The following is a 14745-nucleotide window of genomic DNA, read 5'->3' as shown; positions in this document are numbered from 1 at the left end:
TCCAGGTCGCAAAACTTCGCCATACGGTCGTCAGATGTGCGCCTGTACTTTTCTTGTCGCGAGGGAATTTGAAACTTATTAATGAAAACAAATCACCTAAACTGTTGTTGATTGTTTTGTGAACATTTGTGACAATGAACGCACCTTGGCGAACTCAGTGGGATGGATCTACTTGCGGAAGGGGGGAGGTGGAGAAATCAGTTAGCTTGCTAAGCTAACTCATGCCGTGGCTAAAATGTTTGACTGCCTCACAAAATCTAAGAGCTAGTTGGATAGCGGCTATGAGATCAAAAGTATAAACACAAATGTGGTAAGATAGTATAGATTGATGTAGTTTGTAGCATTTTAGAAAAAGTCAAGGTCGCTAGCGTTAGCCTTGCTAATTGTGTCACTGGTCTCCACTAACTTCTTGTCATAACGATTTATAAAATTCAAGGATATTGTCATGTATGTTTTGGCTCTTTAGCTTGATTGGCAAACTTCCTTAACAAGCTTAAATGAGATACTGTTGTTTTGTTGCTCGTTTGTAAAGTTCGAGGACAGCCATTGTATAAGCAAACACCCAAAAAATAAATAAAAAATAGTACAGGGACAACACAGGTGGACTTGTTCAGCTGATCGTTTTTATTTATCATTAGCATTGACACCAGATGCAATCTATCGTTTTTTTTTTTGCTTGATATCACAGAAGATGCATTTTGATTTGAAAAGAGTGAAAATGATCAAATGCATTCAGAAAACGTCTAACAAGCGGTGTTATAATGGATGACCGGAACAGAGAGAGAGAGAGAGAGAGAAAAAAGGGCCGACATGGTGCCCCGTTGCCGCTCATCATCTATTTCGTTATTCATGTCATCTTATAGTTTTGGAGTCTCTTTTTATTTACAAAATTACAGCTGAATCCCACCTTCACAGCCAGTGGGAACCTCTTGTCACTTGAGTTTTTTGCTTCTTTTATCACATATTTTTCTTAAAGAATTATATGTACAACCAAAATATTCCCGGCGGCCCGCTGCCGGGGGGCAAACACACAGTTAAAATCGTTACTTGCTTTAAATCCATGAAACAACTTCTATGTTTGTTGAGCGTTAAGTAAAACTTAGAGCTCTAATTTTCCTCTCCTAACATATAAAGTTAATCGAGAGCTAAAGCAACTTGTCTCCCCCCCACCCTAAAAAAAAAAAAATCTAAATAAATGAACAAACCAATAATAATAACAATAATAATAATAATAATAATATAACATGAAAAATAAAAATATTGCACTTAAATTCAGGACAGCTTTGGACCTGTTTGGTGGTTAAGAGGAAAGCTTGGAGCCGAGTGCTTTTGGAGGTGTCCAGCCAGTTATCATTTTACTCTAAATAAATAGGCAAAGTGACGTTTTCCACTTGTTGTGTATTGCTCAGTATAAGTAAAGGAGTGCAAGTCGTGAAGTTGGGGAAACAAAAACAGCGATCAGAGAAATGGAAATGTCCTGAGAGATGCTTCCTTGTTTATCAGCTATGTTGATGCGTTTGAAGGAAAAACGGCATTTGGCTTCTCCCCTCGTTTTTCCGAGTCCTTTTGTTCCTGACGTCGGTATGACTTTTCAAGTCTTAAATATGTCCACCTGCGTGCACTCCTTGTCCTTGTTTGTCTCCGTCATTCAGACGGATCGTAGATGACCTTGAAGCAGAGCTACAATTCTCTTCAATGCGTTGAAGAAACAAAGATGGGGCAAATTTTGTCGTACCGGCAGTTCGTAAGTGGTTTCACCGTGGACGTTGTTGACGATACAAAAGGACAACAATGCAAGAAAATTAAAAGTGACAAACAGTACCCGACTGTCTTCGTGTCAGCAGATTTGTTTTGTGTTTTTCAAAACTCCGTCTTAAAATTCTTCTTTCTTACAAAGACAGTGATGTGACAAGCACTCAGCTTCCGCCCTCAATCAGAGGCTCTTTCTTTTCATGTCCATCCGCTCGATGAGTGAACTACATTCCGTTGCAGCTGCGACCACCCATAAAAAAAAAATAAAACAATTCAAACAAAAAAACAAGACGTAAAAGCAAACAGGATGATAGACAAACCAAAAAAAAAAAAAGGCAAGACAGAAAAAACTTGGCATCCCAAACTCGCTCGCTCTCCTCTGGGGAGAATCGTTTAGCCTCTTATGACGAAGAGGACGTTGAAGTGGAGCTGGCCTTTTTTTGGTTGATCAAGTCCAAGTAGAGTTCTGAGCGCAGGAAACGGGGGTATGAGTCTTTCTCCATCAGCCCGTATATCCGCCTTTGCGCCAGCTCAAAGCAGGAGCGTGTCACATTCTGCAAGTTGTCCTTCGTGTGATCCCGCGTGTACGAGTCCAAGTTCACCTAGATCGCAAGAAAGCGGGACATTCACGTAAAGGAAGAGCAAAAAAAATAAAAATCTAGACGGCTACCCGCATAGTTGTTCTTCCTCACCTCTTTACAAGACTGGATCGCGATGTATTCTGCAAAGATCTTCTTGGCTTTGGAGGCCATTTTGGACTGCGATTTGATCTTCTTGTATTCCTCGCACGCCAGCCAAAATTCCAGATTCTCCTCGCTGAACTCTGTGCGCAAGAACGCTCTGAAGGCTGCCAGACCATCTGAAGGAGAGCAGAGGGAGGGGAGGGAGGAATGATGATGATGATGATGATGAGGTGGACAATAAACAAAAGAGAGCGTTGAGTGGGGCGCCATGGCAACGCTCCTTCGAGTTGGAGAGCAAAAAATAGATCTGCCGTTTTGAGTCATGTGGTTGGAATACAAGGATACCGCGAGGGAAACAAAGAAAGCAGTCTTCTAAGTTACAGACCTACTGTAATACTTTCAAAATAGTATTATTATTTGGATTAAAATGCCTTAACCAGCCGAGTAGAAAAAAAAAAGAATCTTTGACGTCTTTACCCGTCAATGGTAGTGAACGAGTTGACGTGACACCCCAAAACCCACAAAGTGTTCAACACTGTAAGGGGATCTGATATTGCCCATTTTTCAGCACTAAATTGCCAAACCTCAAAAAGTCTTACAGAACACACTTTGGACCTGATACTTGTTGAATCCCTAAAAATGACACCTCAAAAGCCGCAGTCTTCAACACTGCTCACCCTTGTACCAGGACTTGCAGAGTGGTACTACAGATTACTGAAGTCTTCAACACGGGTAGGACCTGGTTCTGGGTCTCACAGAACAGTTCTAGCACGTCATGTTTTGTGAGTAGTGAGCATTGCACTAAACCCCCCTTAGACAAAACCATTTTTTCATTGACCTTGTCTTTCACGAGCCACCTCACACGACTGCAAGGGTGTTTTTCAACAACGGGGACCGGAGCCGATGCAGCTGCTGGACTTTTCAGAGCTGAGTTAATGATTTGAGGAAGGCTGCATCTCCGAGAGAGAATGGCAGGAAGCCGAATCTGTCCGCACCTCCCCCGTCTGCACCTTTCCGTTCCCATGGATCGAGCAGCAGGGCTGATAAGCACGAGCCAAAAGCTGGCTGGAGTCTTGCTTCACTCGGCGCAAGAGAGGAATTTACATGCGGAATGAGGAACAGATGTGGCGACGGATGTACGTTCTCGACTTTGCTTTGATCAGTACTGAAGTTGGTGGCGGTGGTCGGGGAACACGAATAGAAGTCACCATGTGGTTCTTAACGCAGTATCCGGGATTAACTTGCTTGGCCAAGGACTATGTCCATGTGTTCGTGTTGATGCTGCATGCTTCTGATCCCCCCCCCTCCCCCCCAAGAGTGCGCCTCACACCGTACCCAACCACATGCACGACGAGACAGAAGACTCCAAGAGAACTGAATTAATGTCACTTACATTTGTGCGCCAGCAGCTTGTCAAGCGAGTCCCCCCACTTGAGTGCATCCTCCGGGGTGGGCCTGCAGATAAAAGCAGAGCGGTTCTTGAGTAAACCCATCTCTGCCAGATTTCTCATGGTGTGACCCATTCGCCAGAAGCACCGCGTCGCACAATTTGAGCCAAAATGCTGCTTTTCCTTCCTCCCTAGTCACTCGAGTCCGTGTCTTAATGCTCCGACTTGCTTGTTTTAGGTTTGTGAGCCGCCAGAGTAGCGAGAACCATGAGTCTGTCTGTCTGCTTGACTTGGTCGGGGGTGAGGCTTTTATAATCGCGAAGAATCTGAGGCTGGGAGGCAGGGTAGGAGGAGCTTGGAATTAGCCAATGGAGGGATGTTTTGGTTTGAGCGGCCTCCTCCTTCAAGAGGATCTGTCTGCAAGCTCCACCACAGCCACACTTGCTTTCATACTCGCTTTACTGCTTTAGGAGGCATGCGTCTTATCTTAGACCTCAGCAGACAAGCTGTTTCTGTAATGGCGGGTTTTTTACATGCTACACGTGTCTGGAACAAAGTGAAATACTGCTTTTACTTTGACAAGCTCACTGATAGGTTAACTCATTCTCTGCCAGCCTAGGTAAAATGAATGCACTTTTTGACGGATATATCCGTCAATGTCACTGAATGAGTAACGGTTTCATAAAAGAACATTTTGGAGTGTTTATGGCCAGTAGATATGCAGACTACCTGTACCAGGTTTGACATAATCCGATGCAACAATTTAAGACATTTGAACAGCAGATGTAAGATTGTCATTTTGAAGGAAAATCAAGGCTTTGATTTTGGAAAATGTGACGCATGACAGATTAAAAGACTTGCCGACACCTCGGTAGATAGACAGACTTCTGAAGCCTCAAGATTAAAATTAATTTACTTTTAATTATTTTTTTCCACCTTATTTCAATGTAGTTATTTTTTTTCAAAAATCCATGCAGCCAATATGAACGCTCATTTTATTACCAGTCATGGTCAAGTCATGAAGAATAAAGACTGTCACCCAAACGGTCCCAAGTTCTATTAGCCCCAACTATTCCGGTGCTCCAAAGATGATATCATCTTTTGGGAGGTAACTACTTACGGGCATCTAAAGTTCGAAATCAAAACAATGCCAAGAAGTACAAGGTGCCTCCTTTGAACTGCGCACACGTCGGAGACGGCCGCCAGGTCATCAGGAGTCAAGTCTAGACCCGGAAAGGTGGCTCACACGCCCACACACAAAGTCAGGAAGTGGCCACTTACTTGACTGACTTCATGGTTTTGTCCAACTTTCCGGCTGGGTTGCTTCCCGGAGATTCGTTCCTCCGCCGCAGGAAAGCTAAACGGTTCTTCATGTCTTTGGCCCTGTTCGGGAAAGATAAGAAGAATCAGAAGAGTCCCCAAAAACCTCCGTCTTGAGTACCAATCCACTGTCCAGCCTCTTAAATCCACTTCATGCAAAATCTAAGCCACACACGGCGAGGAAAGATGAAAAAATACAAAATAAATCAAGGTACGCATACATTGCAAGTCTTCAGACAGTTGCGCAGGAATGATAAAACAGGATATTCCGAAAAGGCGTGTTGTCACTTGCTGTCAGTCTCTCATGTCAATGGTTTATCTAACAAAAAAAAAACCTCTCCCGTAGATGTGCCCCTGGCAGGTTCCTCGGCAGGGACTGAGCCAAAGTGACAGAGAAGGAGGAGAGAGCCTCAATCCTCACTCCTCTGGTTTGATCACGCCATTCTTCTGTGTGCCCGGAGGGGATGCCGAGAGGGGAGCTGACCTCCAGGGCCGAGGCCTCGGCGACCCCCTCCCCCAAATTCATCTGCTGCAGCTCAAAAAGCCTCCTGACCGCCCACCATGCCTTCTTCAACTTTTCCCCCCTCTTTAACGCACAACCCAGACACACAGAGAGCGAGCGAGCGAGAGAGAGAGAGAGGGGGAGAGAGAGAGAGCCCTGCTCATCACAAGGTATAACGCTCCCAGAGGCCTCAGACGGAAATGTGCACATTCTCCTAATCCCACGGTGCATGTCCTGGCTTTTCCCAACCTGAAGCACATGCGCCGTAATTGGGATGTGACCTCACTCAACACCCATTTCCTGAGTCCCTGCTTTTGATTTCCACTGTGAGTTGGCAGGTCTGCTAATAGTGCAGCGCGGACGCGTGGCTGCCAACTGTCCCTCGAACAGTGACCGACCCCCCCCCCCCATCCATCTCCCTTGGGCGAGCGGGGTGGGGATGGGAGAAAAAACTTTGAAACCGGACATCCACAAATAGATGTTTGGCATTCAGAAATGCGCATCCACATTTTTAGGAGTCTGAATGGTAATCAGGTGTGATCCGTGTGTGCGGGATACCAATTTAGGCGGAACAGAAACCAGGCCAGATTACGGATTCTGCTTCAATACATGGATTGTTCATTCTATTTATTCTATCAATGCGGTAGTCAAGTCAGAATTACCGTTAATATTGGCGTGAAACACCTTTATGGACAACAAAACAACCAATGTTCTTACAGAAATGCAAATAACAATGTAATACGCATGCCAGACCAGTAGTTGGCGACATCACTTTTGTAAGAACCGTCTTGTACTTGCTGTATGGCATCAAACAAGTAGTACCTCGGGAAAGAGACACGGTGCGTGTGCGTGTACTCTGCGGAGATATTTTTTCGGACGAGACCGACAGCAGCAAGAAAACCAGTCGCTGCAGCAAATGGGAGACTGTGGAGCATAGCACTCCACAAACAAGTGTGCCTCATGGGTTAATGATATTAACATGCAAGCGATACACCAATCCATAATCCAAGCCCCTTCTCCTCACAAGGGTCACGGGCATGCTGGAGCCGATCCCAGCCGTCTTCGGGCTGGACGTGGGGTACACCCTGAACTGGTTGCCAACCAATCGCAGGCCACATAAAAGATGAACCCTCACAACGAGGGACAATTTTTGGAATATGGGAGCAAACGGTAGGAGGAGAACATGCAAACGCCACACAGGGAGGCTGGAGCCGGACTCAAACCCTGAACCTGCGCACTGCGAGGCAGACGTACAAACCAGTCGACCACCACAAGTGATTACTGAATCAATATCGCTTTCTTTTTAATTCTGAAGGGGAAAACAACAGAAGCCTCAACCTTTCCCTTGAAACCAATTTCCTTATTCCCTCTCCAATTCCTCCTAATCTGAAGAAACACCTCCCATGTGGATGCGGTGGCACACATGCGCGTACACACGCACACACAGCGATGACTCATCGGCTGATTGAAAAGATTCTCATGGTGCTGCGGGAATCAGCCTTAAAGCAGATGTGAAATGCAGGCTCGGGCTCAAACAACTGGGCACTCTTGATGTGAACAAGTCGCACTTGTCCGCCTGAGGCTTATACTGTTACCTCAAAAATAAAACCTCGTGTTGTTAAACAAACTCGTAACACGAGAGCAGGCTCTTTTTTTTTTTTTTTTTTTTTTGGTGGGGAGGTTATACTGAAATTCTCTCGACCTCAATCTGCCTTGCCTTCAAAATATCGCACTGGCCCAACAAAAGCAGATTTTTTTAATTTTATTATTAGGAGAAGAAGCATTTGACTTCACTTTTATCACCTGCTTTAACGTGCCTGCGTTAAGGATTTGAGAATGACGACATGACTTTGGAGCGAACCCAGTGTGCTTTAGTCCTGACATCTTGTGGCCGTCAACCGATATTGCACAATTTGAGTTTTATTCCCCACTTATCAGGCAAAAAACGGGGCCGTCACGGTAAATTCTGCATTTATTCCCTGGCCCTTTTCATGCAGAATCTGAAGCGGGACGTTGCTATTTGGAGTGCCGGTTCACACCAACAATGCTAGCTCGCAGAAAAGCGTCAACTGCTTCCTTTCGACGCAAAGCCGTAGCCGCATGGTCTAAGGTGTTATACTTCACACTCTTTTCCCGACGCGAACACACCGTTTCACATCCGGGACGACATTGGAAGAAGGCAAATTTGTGGGTCGACTACCGCACACTACCAGAACCTAGCGAGGCTGCTAGGCTAACGCACGTAGTGAGAGTTTTTATCCAATCAGAATTGAGCTAGCTCGTGTTGCCAGGCAGATTTCACAATACCAGTAGCACGCACTATTCGTCCGAGGCCTTCAGATACAATCACGCGGGCATCTGTTCTGTCAAAGCCAATGAGCTTTCAGAGTTGCGATAGCCAATCAGATCACGAGTTGATGACAGGAAGGCCTTCTCGTTGGCATTACGCTGAAGGTGACGAACGAGAAAGTCGTAACTGGCGACCGTTTGATAATCTAAAATATATTCTTGCTTTTTTAATGGCCGAAAGAGGGAAAAGTGTGGATTTAATTGCAGATACGCTTGCGAGGCAATTTTCAAGACTACCACCCATTCTTCTTCGTCGTCATATTTCATTTCATAGTTCTGTTGACAAACAGCTGGCTGTGAGGAAAGTAAAGTTCTGGAGCCAAACATGTCGTTTTTGCTAAATTCCAGAATGTTACTTTTCTTGGCGTTATCCCTGTAAACCCAAGTCGAGGTTCGACGCATGATGATTAAAACTCAAATCAGCGCGGCTATTTTAGAGCTTTTAATGTCGACTCTCAAAACACTAACGGCCATCCCCCAAGTCCCCGTTTGAACATAACCTCGCATTCGAGCGTTTCAGTATTTTCGTCATCTCTCCAAATGAGTCGCCTAAAAATAGCGGCATCGTCGTCTGATTTCAAACAACACCCATGCAATTAGCTTAATCTGTTTTACGGCTGGAACATGACCTGTTTGTCGTGATCACATTAGCACATCCTGACATTTCAACCCCCGATGGCCTCCCTGATCGTATTTTCCAAACGCCCGTCCGTCCGTGTCGTGACTGCGGACCGCGGGGTTTTTAGGGTCTGAGCGGGCTTCCGTCGTGATCTGACGGTGGGGGCGCCCCGTATTCCCAACTTGCTTGACTCACATTAGTTGCGCTAATGGCAGCGCGCAAAGTAGGCCGCACTCCCCGAGAGAGGCTGCAGGCATGCTGTGGATGACATCGCAGCACCGAGGTGAGGTAGAAAATGACGAACGCCGGAGTGCTCTTGTTTACACGACTCTGTTTTGAACTAAAACCTGATTTAAACTTTCCGTCCGTTCGGATAGTTGTTTATACGACAACGGCACCTTGAAAGGGAGTCTCAAAGCGGAAGTTTTTCAAAACCATACAGTTGGAGTTTTGCTGTAAATGTAAAGTCACGCAAAGTGACCAATCTCACATCCCTTTCCACCCTCTCATTTAATTTTTAATGATTATTTCGTAACTTATGTTCGGCGTGACGAAAACATGGCAATCAAAGGCTGAAGGGACAGAAAGCGTAACCGCCACTTACACAGACTTGTGGGGACACTCTCACAAAGGAGACTATTCGAGATTCTTGGCTGATTATTTAACTCCAGTTAGCCACGGAAGTTAAAAAGAAGGAATTTGACAGCTTTCCACTTCAAGTCAAAGTTGACGACTGGTGAGGCCTCTGGAGTCAGATCGAAAAATATGAAACTAAAATAGAAGATTACGCCATATTTAAATTTTGACCTTCATCTGCACTTTTGACAATTAAATTTTTTTAATGTTGTCAAAAAATTATGCTTCATTCAATTGAATACTTATTAAGAATGTAATAGCAAGAATAATAATTAAAAAAATGTTTAGTTTGTTTGTATATTCCAAAGAATTCACCATCAAACCAGTAACATTTCATTTTTGTCAATTTGAATGGTAAACATTTATGATTACCGGCCCGCAAATATTCACTAAATTGATCACCCCCCAGTTTCCCCCCCCCGCAAAAAAAATCTACCCAATCAGTGACATGCAGAGCTGTGCAGTGCATCCCGGGCCCGGCCGGATGGCCATTTTTTTTATGTAATTAATTAATTAATTAATTTTATGAATAAGGTCAAAACGGTACAAAGATTGGGTCTGGCCGGCAAAACGGGGTCAAGTGCCCAGCTCTGGCGATATGTGTGTACCTCGCCTTGGCTCCAAGAGAACGAGCAGTTTGTGCACAGCACCAACTACTGGTCTGGAATGTGTACTACAGCGCAAAGCCATTTGCACATTAAACTTGTGAAAAAAAACCGCCAAAGCCAAAAGTTTCCAGTTGTTACCAGGCCGTCGTCATGTAAACATTGTGCTAGCCTAGCGCGTTCGTGACACTTTAATGAATGTTGTTGATTCTGTTCTTTGCAGTCCGCTGCTGAAAGTAGTCGAGCTGGAAGTGTCACGTCGGCATGGAAATCTAATCACGGCAGAAAGAAGGTCACTGCAATATTCCTAGAAGAACGGTGAAAAGGGGAATTGTCCTTAATTGTATCCAGAAATATCCCAACAGGGCCACGTGCCTTGCGCCTTTCCCTCGATTGACACCTAAAAGGAAGAGCTCTATTTTCGGAGCCTCCTTGACACACACACACACACACACACACCCCCACAGACCACATGCATGTCCTATGCTTAGAATCCAGGTTGGGATGATGATATTAATAAAAAGGTCTCCAGTTGGAAGTCAAGCTGGCTTCCTATACAAAATAACCGGGAAGGCCTCACTGGGAAATTCTCCCTCTCCCTGGCTGAGACGGTCAAATGAAATTCCCGCAGGGGTCACATAGCTTCTTGCCAAGCTTGGAATTCCGACAGGATGCTTAAACACACACACAAAGACGCATTCCTCGTTCTTACCGTTCCAGGTACTTCTCGGAGAAACCGACCATCGTGTGAAACATGGGCGCCGATTTGTTTGGCCTGACGGCATGTAAAGGTAGGTCTTGAGGGTGCAGGCTTATTTGGCTGTCACATTCCTCGCACCCCCTCGAGGCTCCCGACAAGAGGCTTTATAGCGCCGAGTCAGGAGGAGGCGGACCCTAACACCACCAAATTGCCTCGGTATGTTTAGAGTGGAGAGATTCCTTCCACTGAGTCTGATGTCTTTGCTCAGTGGATGTTATGCTACGACTTTGCATTTGATTTTTTTTTTTTTGGGGGGGGGGGGGGGGGGGGGGGGGCGAATCACCGCTACTTTCAAAGTCTGTTCGGCAAGTGCAAAAAATGGCTATATTATCATTATCATTTTATTATCATTCGTGGAGCAGTTTTGCTAATCAATGATTCCGTTGGAGGAGCAAATTTCAAATGTAGGGAGCACCTTATTTTAATGCAACAGCATTTAGAAAAAAATTTAAATTTGAAAAGTGATTCTTCTATTTCAATTTTGACATTGATACTACCACTCTAGATCAATCGGTGTTTCAGGTAACACAATACTCCTCGAAGCAAGTTACCAAAGCAACATTAGTTTTTATTTATTTTCAGTTTTGCCGTGTTTGGCTCGCATTGCTTGGCGGAGAACAACATCTGGCCTGAGTCAACACAAAAGAGGGGGGGGGTGGGGGAAGTGATCTGGGGTTAGGTTATGGCGATAGTTTTAGGAAAACAGCTGCACTCGGATGCCAAACAATGAGATGGTTTGAAAAAAAAAAAAAAAAACAATGAGGCGAATAAGTGCAGGAAATGATGCAGAGGAAGGTGGTCAGACGGGCTTTTACAAAATATGACCAGAATCCTATACCAGAGAAGTGTCTCTAATGACGACATGGTTAAATAAATAAAATAAATGCATTAAAAAAATAATTAAATTAATTCATAAATAAAAATAAATAAATAAATATTTTTTTTTCCAAGTTCAGCGGGCCTGATTAAAACGTTTAACGGGCCGGATGTGGCTCTCGGGCCATAGTTTGCCCACACCTGCATTAGATTATCGGTTTGTATGTACCCTGTATTAGTCTCAGGCAGCATTTATTCACTTTTACCTTTTGTACCAAATATATACGTAAGACAACTTGATGTCTGGTGTGATTTGGAAAACATCTGTTGGACCATTTTTTTTTTTTAACACAACAAGGCAGGCAAAGTGCGCAAAGGGTGTTAAACTTCACACTCCAGCCTCACAAAAGGTCTCGAGGCTGGATTTAGACTCAGCTGGGATAGACTCCAACTCACCCACGATTCTAAAAACATTTAAGCGGGATAGAAAATCAATACACAGATGGATTCAAGTGATATATAAAAAATAAAATAAATAATGTTTTCCTCATCTGGCCTCTAGAACATGTCAAGGTGACGATGTTTAGTATATTTTCTTCGACCATCATAAAATGTACAATATAATAGAAAATGAAATTCACTTTCCACATCATTCAAGTGGGGAATTTCACGCCTATTACCTTCAGAGATATTAAATCATTTACTACCATTGACGGCTAAAGACGTCAAAGGTCCCTTTTTTTTTATTTATTTTTTTTTTAACTCTGCTGGTAGTGAATGATTTCATAAATCAACCAGTTTCAATCGCCGGAGGCAGAACACGAGACCTCAATTGAGCAACCGACAATCTTTGACGTCCTTTGAGGTGTGCATCATTAAAGTTAAAAAAAAAACAAAAAAAACAAAACAAAAAAAAAACGGGTCAAGTCAACTTTAAAAGGATTTAAACTGGAAATAATGAATGAGAAATGGATGACGTGAACAAACACCCACGGGGGGAGTCTAGTTTACGATCACCATCATTATGTAATGTACGCTCACATGTTAGTGGCCTACTGTGAGGGAATAATTTCGTGATTTTTTTCGAGTTTGGACCATTTTAGTGTTAACATCAATGGCAATGCTAATTACTAGGAGGGGTTGGTGGGGGGGGGGCAGCAGAGTTGTGGAATCTTAATCATTTAATCTTCCTAACCAAACACAGCTTGCGGACAAGAAGGAGAGAGCATGGAGCGACAACGCTGCCACCCTGAGCAGCTTTTATTGTCCTGGCTGAGTGTCACAGTGCCTTGGTCTTGATGAAGTGAAGTGTGAAAAGGCTCATTCAACAGCTGAGGAATCACTGAGGCGGCAACACACACAAGCGCAGTTTCGCACTCCGTTGAAAATGTGAGGCACGCATGGCGACACACGCCAACACAAATCTTCGCACGTCTTTAACTCACTTAATTAAGTTGATGAGCCTTTATCACCCGCGCGTCCTTGAACATGCTTCGCTCACTTTATTTTCAGCAAAAGTCGAAATATATTTATCTGAAGAATGACCAATTTAGGCAAAATGGAGGGACATCAGAGGAACGGGTTTTAATCACTCAAAGACTTGTAAAATCGCTCAAAGCATCAAATGCGTGTAATTTGCATGCCAGGCCATTAGTTGGCGATGTCACTTAACATAAGTTTCGCTGTGACATAGTTGAGCAGGACCAGACATAGCTATACATGTAAGCACATGTTCTGCATTTTCAAGAGTTTCAGTGTCAAGCCTCAAAAAGCGTGAATGTCCAAAATTCAATTTTTAGGGTCTTGGTAACAGTCTGAGTCCAGGATTTGGTTTTCACAAAGACTTTCGATTGCGGAACTTGATAGTGGGCCGTTGGTTGCATTGTGATTTTTATGGCTGATTTTCGGAAAAAAAATAAAATATTCCGTGTTTTGTTTGCGTATCTGTGTGGGTACAAGGTGAAATTTTCATTTTCGGATTATAGTGGTTCCTAATCAAGTTTTTTTAGTTGCTTTATGGCATTGGTCGTATGGCGATTGACACATCTGACGACTCCCACTCACGATTGCTGCCATGCCCGATCCTGACCAGGATACTGTAAATCACAGGTGTCAAACTCAAGGCCCGGGGGCCAGATCTGGCCCGCGACCTCATTTTATGTGGCCCGCGAAGGGCGAATCATGTGCGTCAACTTCCTGTTTCTCGCACATTTTATTCACTTTTAACGACGTAACGGCCCTCTGAGGGAAACCAGAACTACCATGTGGCCCGTATACAAAAAATGAGTTTGATAGAAATTGATGTTTTGGTTTTTTTTGTTGTTGACATTGCCCCTTATAGGAGAAAACAGGTATTTACAGGAAGTGGCTTGCTCTAAAGATGTTGAGGCCGCCTTGCAGAAGTCTAACACGCTTCCAAAAAAAAGCAAAAGACGGGCACAAGCCACGGGTTTACTCACAGGTTCTTGGATTTTTTCTTTTTGGTGCCGTCAGGGCCGACCTCGCAGCTGCAGGAGGATCCGGAGCTGAGCTGGGGGGAGAGGAAGGAGAGCACACACTGCATCATCCGAGAACCTCCTCACAGGGAAAAAAAAAGAGGGCCCCCGATAACGACAGCCTCGGTGACACGTTGTTGAAAGAAATGATCATTCCATCTCTACGATCCACCAGTGAATATCCCAGCGGTCGGAAAAGTGTGCGAGCTGTTGATTCTGCTGCAACCCTCCTCTCCTGTGCCGGAGGTTTGAAGTGTTGGGCCAAGAAAGCAACAGCACCCCCCCCCCCCCCCAGCCCCACGCCATCCCTCCTGGTTTCACGTTACATTTTACGCCTGGCCTGCATTTTGATTGGTTTGGAAGGAAAGGGGAAGTTGCTTCAGGGTGGGGAAGGGGTCAGTCCCCCGCTAATCTGATGGCCTGAAACTGCCCCATTGTATGCGGGTGTGTGGTGGGCTCGACATAATGAGCCATTGTATTTCAGGAACCTGAACGAGAGCCGCTGGCCACAGCTGGTGGAACACATTGTGTGTGTTGTTGTGCGTTTCTTTCGCCATGTTTCGGGAATCTCCCCTCTTTGTGTATTTTTAGGCATCAGGCCAACATTACTGTCGGAAGCGGACCCCCGGCACGGTCGTGTCTTGAGTCATTTGAGTTCAGTGGAAGTGGTCAATTTGGGGAAATGCTGGAAATAGTCGGTGGTATAACGCTTCACATGAGAGACTTTCTGATAAAGTTTCATTGGTTGTCTCACTGTCGGGAGATTTTGTCGGATTCCCTCCTTGACACATGACCAAGCGTGCTTTTCACGGCGGCATCT

General features: G+C 44.6%; 1 protein-coding gene across 4 annotated transcripts in view; it reads right to left on the bottom strand.

Annotated features, from left to right (window-relative positions):
* Positions 1 to 601: 601 nt before the first annotated feature.
* Positions 602 to 14745, bottom strand: part of rgs3a (regulator of G protein signaling 3a) — an 80484-nt gene continuing 66340 nt past the window's right edge. For all 4 annotated transcript variants that reach the window (XM_088281947.1, XM_088281948.1, XM_088281950.1 and 1 more), the window contains 5 exons: positions 13890 to 13960; positions 5105 to 5206; positions 3829 to 3890; positions 2445 to 2611; positions 602 to 2354 (listed from right to left, as the gene is read on the bottom strand). In XM_088281947.1, the coding sequence (XP_088138073.1) occupies positions 2154 to 2354; positions 2445 to 2611; positions 3829 to 3890; positions 5105 to 5206; positions 13890 to 13960 (603 nt within the window). In that variant the 3' untranslated portion in view covers positions 602 to 2153. The remainder of the gene's footprint in view (positions 2355 to 2444; positions 2612 to 3828; positions 3891 to 5104; positions 5207 to 13889; positions 13961 to 14745) is intronic.

This window comes from Idiotropiscis lumnitzeri, chromosome 18 (assembly GCF_059441095.1).
Source record: "Idiotropiscis lumnitzeri isolate Australia: NSW breed Sydney's pygmy pipehorse chromosome 18, RoL_Ilum_1.0, whole genome shotgun sequence".
In the NCBI taxonomy this organism is placed as follows: Eukaryota; Metazoa; Chordata; class Actinopteri; order Syngnathiformes; family Syngnathidae; genus Idiotropiscis; species Idiotropiscis lumnitzeri.
Note: the sequence above shows the minus strand (reverse complement) of the source record. Positions and strands in the feature narration are given on the sequence as shown.